General features: G+C 42.5%; 1 protein-coding gene across 2 annotated transcripts; it reads left to right on the forward strand.

Moving 5' to 3' along the window:
• Positions 1–463: 463 nt before the first annotated feature.
• Positions 464–9,339, forward strand: fpgs (folylpolyglutamate synthase). 2 transcript variants are annotated; one of them, XM_061799362.1, is made up of 15 exons: positions 464–639; positions 2,607–2,735; positions 2,885–2,938; positions 3,313–3,377; positions 3,914–4,028; positions 5,052–5,129; positions 5,274–5,335; positions 5,441–5,543; positions 6,302–6,379; positions 6,987–7,134; positions 7,218–7,301; positions 7,448–7,598; positions 7,698–7,773; positions 7,965–8,031; positions 8,677–9,339. In XM_061799362.1, the coding sequence occupies exons 1-15, from the start codon at positions 496–498 to the stop codon at positions 9,036–9,038; spliced, it is 1,716 nt and encodes a 571-aa protein (XP_061655346.1). In that variant the 5' UTR covers positions 464–495; the 3' UTR covers positions 9,039–9,339. The 2 variants fall into 2 exon arrangements, with proteins under 2 accessions (XP_061655346.1, XP_061655347.1); XM_061799363.1 differs by lacking the exon at positions 6,302–6,379.
• Positions 9,340–9,343: the final 4 nt, after the last annotated feature.

A 9,343-nucleotide genomic window follows, 5' to 3' on the forward strand; every position in this document is an offset into this window, starting at 1 on the left:
CAGTTAGTGTGGTCCTTTTTAACCAACCACCACCCCGTAACCGAACCGAGTTAATGATGTCTAGTTATAAATGTAAGTGAACGCATCAAAAAAGCTATTTCATCTGAAGACGACACCTGGCGACCTGGAGGTATAATACCACCACGACGCCAAAAGTCACATTCTAAATGTATTTATCGATGTCCTGTTGTTTTACATAAACTATGACAGAACATATTTTGTTAATTAAGAAGAAACAACTATTGTGTGGTTTAAGGTAGCAGTCGTTAAAACGCGAGGTGACATCGCAAGTTCATTCAACAAAACGGGTTTGTCATCAGTAATTTAACTCTAAATGATATTTTTAATTTGAATACACTCGATAAATACCGTACAGTAATAAATAATCAAATAAATAAAATAAATACAGTTGTTGGGTGGGCAGCTTCAGCAACCAAGCCACGCCCCAACACCATATATGGCCGAGAGGTCCCGGTGGCAGCTCAGCGCCCAATAATGGTTTGCATGTCTGGTGTGTGGCAGCTGCGCGTGTTAGCGGCGGCGCTCCGAAGGCGAGTCTGGTCGTTCAGGTTGCCGGGCTTTCCAGTCCAACACTACAGCGCGAAGACTGCTCCTCATATTCCGGGGATGGAGTACCAGGTGAGTCCTGCTTTTATCCACGCGAACCTTGCTAGCTCGCCTGCTCGCTAGCCAGTCGACCACTTTGTACCGAAACTCTTTGGGTTTGTATGAAAGTTTTCTGTTTTCACACGTTAACATGGCTGACAGAAGTACACTCGGAAGAGGCCTTTTTATTTTATTATTATTATTATTATTATTATTTTTGACGCTGTCAGTCTCTTCGTTTATTTACGAATGTGTAGAAATGTACTTCGGCTGCGCCATCCGAAACGTGGACAGCTTGGCTCAATTGAAACGCTAGCTGGTGCCACATGAAATGATTGTGACGTCAAAGTGCGAGCGGATAGCTCGCGGGACACGCGCGATCCTTCCGCTCAGTTGACTAGTAAGCGCTACTGTTTTTAAAGTTCGTGGTTTGTTGAGTCGTCGTGATGTGACGGTTGACCCTTGGACAACATCCCAGCTTGTATTTTCACTTTCATTAAGCGTCATTTGCTGCTGTACCACCACCCGAGAGTCTCAATTACCCGCATGATAAAAGACCGTCACGGTTCAGTAGTTTCGGTACTGTAAGTAGTCAAGGAGGCCGAGGGACGATATTCATGAGCGGCAAAAGGCGAAATGGTTAGCAAGTTTGAATAATACAAACTCCAGTGCTTAACTTTGAAATTCCTTGAAGCATACGTTTATTAAACAGCTTTCTTAGATTTGTAACAGTTAAAAAAATAAAAATAAATAAATAAATCTTTGACAATAGACGTCTTTAATTTAAAATTTGTAACAAAAAGTGCAGAGATCTCCTAGCTTCAGCAGCACGTCTTGGGTTATATTCAATCTTAAACAAATAAATGGCTCCCTAACGTTTTCTACTGTAGTTTTTCAAAAATTCAATATAACTGATTTAAGTTAAAAGTTTTTTGATTTTTGATTTGTTTGTGCAGGGTGTTCCCAGGGTCAGCAGCATCTCTTAGAAAGTTAACTGAAAATGTAAATGAACGAGTAGTTCCCTGAAGTTTACCCAGTTTTAAGTTGGTAAAATCCCTTTCTGGATAAAAAAAAAACCAGCTGATGCCGATATGGGTCAAAATGCCTTATGTTGGCACTGATAATCACCCTGGCCTATCCCTAAGAAGTAGTACTAGTAATAATAATAATAATGCTTTTTTTAAACAGCTTTTTGTGTTCAGGGTTGCAGTTGAGGTGGGGTCTCTTCCCTCTAAAGTTGTAAATGCTGGATTGGATATGAATGGTGATATTGATAATAGGAGTAGTCGTAATAATATTTCAGGTTCTGGGTTTGAATCTCCTCCCCTCAAAAAAAATCATCTGGTTTGCTTGATGTATTTGTGGATTGTTTAAAGGTCAGAGGCCAAAATGTTATGGGGTCAGTTAAAATTCATATTTGCATTGTTTATGTATTTAAGTTTTTCAATCCTAGTTTAGCTAAAAATGAGTTTTTGTTTTTTTTGTGACGCATATTGAGTCCCAAAGCTAAAGACACACTATCCGCCGCAAGGGCGACCAGAAGTGACGTTGCAATTGCCAAACGCCGCGCGCTACGACTGAACTCGGCATCGTCAAAGCGTACGCGTTTGAGCCGATCGGCCAAGTAGCAGCTGTACAACAGAAAAAGGGAGTGACCGCCGGCTCCATGTGACTGCATGTCAAAAGCATGTCTTTTTATACACTCATGGCTTGAAATAATGCAGTTCTTTAACTGCTGTATATCTGCTATACAATCACTTCGAAATGGCAGTGGTGGTTTGTAAAGGGGTTCTAGAGTTGTCACCAAAATCTTTAAATCTTTGTCCTCTGACCTTTAATCAGTTAGTTATTCAATCAGTTAGTTGTCCTTTGTCCAATTGATGATGAAGGCAGTGTCTCAACAATGTTGGGGTAAGAGCTTTATTGAAATCAATACTGCATTTCGAATTGAATTGCATCCTTAGTTTAATGTTCTAAAGGGTGTACTGCGTTTGTTGCAGGATGCCATTTGCACTCTCAACACGTTACAGACAAACGCCAATGCCCTGGAGCAAGTACGGCGAGAGCGGAGCAAACCCGAACTGCAACTTCAGGCCATGAGAGGCTTCCTGGAACGCGCCGGTGTCACTGTGAGTACACTATTAAGCTCAAATAGTACAAAGGGCACATTCTTTGACTGCACAGTCGTCATCATTGCAAAGGAAGCTATTGTTATTTGCTGTGATCATTTCAGTACTTATGCCTTCATTGCTTATGTTGTGTATGTTTTTTTTCAAAGGTGAAAGAGCTAGATCACCTAAACATCATTCACGTGACGGGAACAAAGGGCAAAGTGAGTCGACCTGGCGCAAGTGTGTGTGTGTGTGTGTGGTATGCAAGGCGGCTGGCCGCACAGTGGACAAATGCTTAGCATGTCTCCCTCATAGTTCTAAAATTTGGGGTTCGAATTGAACCTTTGGCCTTCCTGTGTGGCGTTTGCATGTTTTCCCTGTACAAAGGTTTTCTCCAGGTACCCCATGCTTCCTCCTTGCATGTTAGATTAATTGAAGTCTAAAAGGTCCTTGTGTGTGAATGTGTTTTTTTAAATTTTTTATTTTTTTATCATCACGGAAGCCCTGACAGGTCTGGCAAACATGCTTTCAAGTATTGTACTGCGTGTGATTATTGAGAAGGGAATGACAAATGTTTTTGTTTTTATTCTTTCAGGGGTCAACGTGTGCCTTCACTGAGCAGATTTTGAGAGGTTATGGCTTCCGGACAGGATTCTACAGGTAAAATTTAAGTGTATGGCTATGATGCATCCATATGCGTTACTACTGCTAATACATGGGCTTTATTGTTTAAACCGAACAGAACATATTGTGTTGGCTCTCTTTATAGTGTGCAAGTCATAATCGGAGATGAAATGTTATGAAAATTGGAAATTGTAAACACCAGTAACCAAAATTTATTTTCACGCATACAACACCCCACGGAATTTACTGAAGATGACTAAAATGACAGTGATTGCAATCGGATTAAGTTAAATCGCTTTTAGAAGTGTTGCTGCCCTCACAGTGGCTTTTTTGTTTTTTTCTTTCCACAAATTAAAAACAATTAAATAAAAATCATTTCATGAATTTTTTTTCTCAGTGCAGTTATAATGGCCATCAATTATCTGCGGCTTTTTGCTATTCGCGGACCGGTCCCTATCCCCCGCAAATGGCGATGGTCCACTGTATAGATAATTTTGTGTTCCCATACGTTTCCGTTTCGAGACCCTTCCTAGTATAAATTTGTTTTCAAGGTGCTTTTATTCTGATTGTAGTTCGCCACATTTGGTCCAAGTAAGGGAGAGGATTCGAATCAACGGACAGCCTATTGCAAAGGACCCCTTTACGAAATACTTCTGGCAGGTTTATGGACTGCTCGATGAAACAAAGGTGGGTACTGCCACAAGTCATGAAAGTGTTTAAAGTCACATGAAACTTATGTTACTCGAAACGTATTCGCAAGCCGACCAACCGTGGCTAGACATTTACGTCACTTACTTAACTTCACTAAATGACTTAAAAATGTACTTGTTGGCTTTTGAAATGGCATTTTGTTGGATGCGAAGTGCGGGTGTGTCTCGAGTACGGCGCCTGTCAGACGTGCGATACGAGTGTCGAGGACAAAATGAGGCTTTCCGCTTTGCGGCGAGCGTGACCGGCATGTGACCGTGCAATTGGGTCACGTTACTTTTGCACTCAGCGTCTCCAAATTCTTTCCTAATTGATCTCCCTTCGCTGTAGACATTTATTTTTTTTTTTTTTTTCTTTTGGTCTCCGTAAATAACACTTCTTAAAATTGGCCATTTTTCGATGTACAGTTAAGCCAAAAAGTATTTCAACAGTAACCTATTTATGATTTTGCCTTTGTACACCATCATAGTGCATTTGAACTAAAATGTGGGACTTTTCCCAAAATATAGTATGCAGCATTTACAAATTGGAGCTAGTGTGTTTTACGCAGCATCGCTCGACTTTCACGGTCTGCATCGAGGCCAAATCCTCCGGGCGTAGGCCCGAGCCGTCTAACAGGTGCGTCAAACCTATTTTTGTTACAGGCCACATTGTAGTTGCGTTTTGCCTCAGAGGGCCCTGATGTCTGTGAAACCATAAATGATTAATCACCTTATCATCATATTGCATAAACGCAACAAATGAATGAATGGATACATGGTTTTGAAATCAGAGGTCAAGGATAAGTTCAAATATTGTTGACGTTACTGTAAACAAATGCTTGCAATATCTCAGTTATTTATGAAATGGCCATTTAAAAGGTTAGTAGAGAATGGAGGAAGGTGATGCACATGATTTTGCTTTCACAGGCCACATAAAAATACTGTGGCGGGCCAGGTCTGGCCCCACGCTTTGAGTTTGATCATTTGAGTCGATCTCGTTTCATTTCGTTTTGACTCTTAGGACGCCCACAATGGGACGATGCCCGCATACTTCCGCTTCCTCACCATCTTGGCCTTCCATGTGTTCCTTCAGGAAAAGGTAAGCGTTTCCGTTCAACATTGCCACACAGCAATGTGGAGTTCGTACCGTACCTCTCCATCCGTGTTGTGAATTATTCAACGCCATTGTTCAAAATATACGGATCTTGCCGATCTGATCTTTCATTTCGGTCCTTTTGTTCAGGTGGATTTGGCTGTGATTGAAGTTGGGATTGGTGGAGCATATGACTGCACCAACATTATAAGGTCAGGTTTGTTCTTTGCGCTGCAATATTAAGCTCTCTGGTGACGTGACAACTTTTTTTTTTTTTTTTTTTTTTTTTTTCTTTTCTTGACTGTACACCTCTGCAGAAGACCGTGGGTATGTGGCATCTCTTCTCTGGGGATCGACCACACGCAGATACTCGGAGACACCATAGAGAAGATTGCCTGGCAAAAAGGTGGCATCTTTAAGGTCAGTGTTGGCAATACACACGCGATTACGGTGCGCTGCCCGCTTGCCAGCTTTTCACCAGATCCAAGGAGATGGCATGGGCTCGGGCTCGCTTGCCACATCGGTCGAAGTTTGATGTAGCTTAGATTTAAGTAAGTGGACTGACAACAACTGTTACATATGAATTTAAACCTCCTGTTCTTGCCATTAAAAACAGCCTATTCGACATATGCCATTTTGTTTTTGTCATCGTCCTATGGGGCACTTATTTTGTCGCACCAGGTTTTCGCTTTGTTTTTTTTTTGAATATATATTGCGGTCTAAAAATGGCTGATTTCACACCAGCTTTGCACAAAAATTGTGATAGACGTGGTGGTTGTTGTGATGAAATAACCCTTTAAATTGGACTAGTTTTGCATGCAGTCTACACATTCAACTCGAACGTTTATAGACAGATTTTATTTGACATGATTGACAGGCACAAAAATGACGACAGCAAGTGGTGGTGAAATTTAGTAAATCATTATTTTCTACACGGAATTAATGGTGCATTTGGTATATCTATATACATTTACACACATATATAATATATACACACACACACGTGGCTGGCACACTTAAACATTAGTCAGAACAGGTGAGCATGTTTCCCTACATTGCTTTACAAAGTCCTTTCGAATGGATGTGCTATCTCCTGCACTTTTTGCCTGTTTCTTTATTTTTGTAATTTTTTAATTTTTAATATTTGTATTTTATTTTATTTATTTATTTATTTTAAGCCAGGAGTCCCCGCTTTCACAGTCAAACAGCCAGAGGGAGCAATGGCCGTGCTGAGGGACAGGGCCAAGGAGATCAGCGTAAGCAACCGTCCATTTAATGCACCTTTCATATTGTGGAAAATCCAAAATACGGAATGGCCACTTCAAAGTTCTAATGTCTCTAAAATCCTCCATAACAAATTCAGGGAGGAAAAAAAAATTGATGACTAAAGTACAAGATGTATTCTATTGCCAAGATGGCGTTTGTGATGGATGTTCCATTTGTGCCATTTACATGAAGCCGACTTTTAAGTGACGCCGTTGGGATCGTCACGGTGATTTTGACGCGTCGCTCGGGATTTCAGCTCATATGAGCTTATTGGTGGATCTTTTTCACTGAAATTTGTCAAAAAAGGGGTAAAGGGGTTCCCAGAGTATAATTTGGTGGCTTGGCGATGAAGTGCAAATGTCTCTTTATGGGGGCTCCAACTAATCGCAGTGCTCCCTCTGGGGTTGTCATGGTAATGCAATTGTACAGGTTGTTGGATGTTAAGTGTACTGTAATTTTTGAGCTGTTGTGTTTTGACTGAAGGACGTCTTAATACCTTTTAATTAAGGGGGAACTGTTTTAAATTGTGTAAAGAATGCATAATGTGTCCTTGAAAAGATTTTTGGGCGAATGACCCCACCTGACCCGTGGTTGTAGTGTCCTCTGTGGGTGTGTCCGGACTTTGAGGACTACCAGGCAAACTGCGGCCCTTTAAACCTGGGCTTGGCGGGGCAGCACCAGCGCTCCAATGCCTCTCTGGCCCTGCAGCTGAGTCGCACATGGTTGCAAAGGAGATGTCTACCAGGTAACGCAGGTGGGGGGGGGGACCTCGAAAAGAATTTGAAAGATTGGTTTTCAAATAAGAATTCCACTGTTGGATTTCAACAGAGGAAAAGTTTTTGTCTACCACTGTTGAGAGCTCAAGTTCACCTGAAGCAATGTCCTTCACGCCCTCCCCCATCATGAAAAAAGGTAAAGCTTTGGAAAGTGTTCCTTTTTCTGACCAGTAACATGGTAGTGCTGTGTTTTTGGAACCGCAAAATATACTACAGCGTCCACTTTTTGGAAATGCATTTATTGATTTATTGTCCCTCCTCTCCTCCCCCTTGTAACGTCAGGACTGGCAGACACAAAGTGGCCCGGAAGGAATCAAATGATTCAACACGGAGCAGTTACGTACTTCTTGGATGGCGCTCACACCGTGCGTAGTATGCAGGCCTGTGTCAATTGGTTCAGCGAGATTGCGGCCCAGCACGAAAGGAACGCAAGGTGCCCGTCCATCTCGGAACATAACACTCACAGAAGATAATGCCGCAATAATTAGTACAGTCAAGTGGCTAAAGCAAAACCTTGACATCTGTATTGCAGTGGGCCTGTTGCGAGAATATTGCTCTTTAATGCTACAGGAGAGCGAGACTGCGCTGCCATGCTTAAACAGCTCGTGGTGAGTCGTCTGTAGCTCCTCACTAATAATAAGCCGGTATAAATTTGACATGATTTTGACGCATACAATGAACCTTGCAACCTTTGGCTCGCTTGTTAGCCGTTACGCAATCAATTTGCCGGAAGGTTGGGAAGGCTGACTGGAGATTCCGATTTTGATGAATTGACCTTTTTTTTGCTTTTCTGTTCCAGCCTTGCAATTTCGATTTTGCTGTGTTTTGCCCGAACATCACTGAGACCATCGCTTCCTGTAATGCAGGTGAGAGAGATCGTTGCGTCCGATGCTATTTTCATTCACTGGGAAAAAAAAAATAGGGCTGCACAAGGTGCAGGCACAGCCGTATGTGTTCTTTACTTGAAACAGTTTTCCCACTGGAGCTATTATACGCAGAAATACATGGAGGGGGAAAAAGAGAAAATGTGTACTGGTTACATGTTATCCTGTAGATTTTTTTTACATCGCAATATATATCACAGGGTTACAAAACAATCGGTCCTTTTTTTTTTTTTTGCCCAGTATTGTGCAGCCACAATTTTTGCGCTTCTGTAAACGGTATTTCTCAATGTACAGATGTTTGTGTGCATACGCTAACTGGTCCTGCTTTTTAGATTAAGCATTCTCATTTTGTAACCCTAACCCAAACAAGAAGCTTCTGATTACGAATAAAATAATGTCGATTTCATTGTCTTGATTAGTGAAACGGGCCGGCGTCGGTAAGATACGCAAGAAACTAGTTTCGCTCCAACTGCTTTTGTTTGACTGCATCGCCGCAGGTTGTTAGTTCTTGTTAAACAACCTTCCCCGCCGTCCGTCGGTTTGTACGTTGACAGTCGGACACTTTCCAACATGAGCGATACTGTTCTGTCGTTGGATCACGCGTTTGTCCTTTCTTTTGCTTGTCAGACCAACAGAACTTCAACGTGTCAGTGGAGCACATGCTGACGCGCTGCTTGGATAACGAGAGAAGCTGGCGTCTGCACGGCGACGGCGCCCCGCGCCTCATCGAGGCCGGCTCGTCTTTGGTCCCCGAGGAGAAAGCGGACACGCTGGTGTTTCCCTGCATCCTCGGCGCCCTCCAATGGATCGCGCAGGGCAGGGATCCGGCGCTAGCCGACCCCTCCGAGAAAGCGATGCAGTTGAAACCCGGCGCGGTCGCTAAAGCCGGGCCGCTCCGCGATGCGGCCGAGATCCACGTCCTTATCACTGGCAGCCTCCACCTGGTGGGAGGGGCGCTCAAACATCTTGCTCCTGAACCCCCCAAATAAATGGGCCAGAAATTTGAATTGTGACACGGGAATATTTATACATGTATATTTAAGGGGACCACAATAATAATAATAAATGAATGAGAGCGTGCGGGTAATTGAAGCAAGGCGGTTTCCTCTCACCAAACCTTAAAGCGCAACAGTGCCAAGCGAATGTCTTAAATTCCACTTGAAGTCAAACGTGTTTACAAAATGGCTCCATTCAGCGCAATGCAATTGTGACACTGTTTGCGCTTCACAGGTTCCCAACTGTAGTTATTTATATTTTCAATCAAATAAAATACTTTGGAATACTTTTTAATTTT

Source organism: Phyllopteryx taeniolatus, chromosome 15, assembly GCF_024500385.1.
Source record: "Phyllopteryx taeniolatus isolate TA_2022b chromosome 15, UOR_Ptae_1.2, whole genome shotgun sequence".
In the NCBI taxonomy this organism is placed as follows: domain Eukaryota; kingdom Metazoa; phylum Chordata; class Actinopteri; order Syngnathiformes; family Syngnathidae; genus Phyllopteryx; species Phyllopteryx taeniolatus.

Excerpts from the sequence above, each read along its gene's own strand:
- fpgs (XM_061799362.1), top strand. The coding sequence starts at position 496 with ATGGTTTGCATGTCTGGTGTGTGGCAGCTGCGCGTGTTAGCGGCGGCG. Across the intron at positions 4,029-5,051 it reads GACTGCTCGATGAAACAAAG|GACGCCCACAATGGGACGAT; the intron begins GTGGGTACTGCC and ends TTTGACTCTTAG. Across the intron at positions 5,336-5,440 it reads GACTGCACCAACATTATAAG|AAGACCGTGGGTATGTGGCA; the intron begins GTCAGGTTTGTT and ends ACACCTCTGCAG.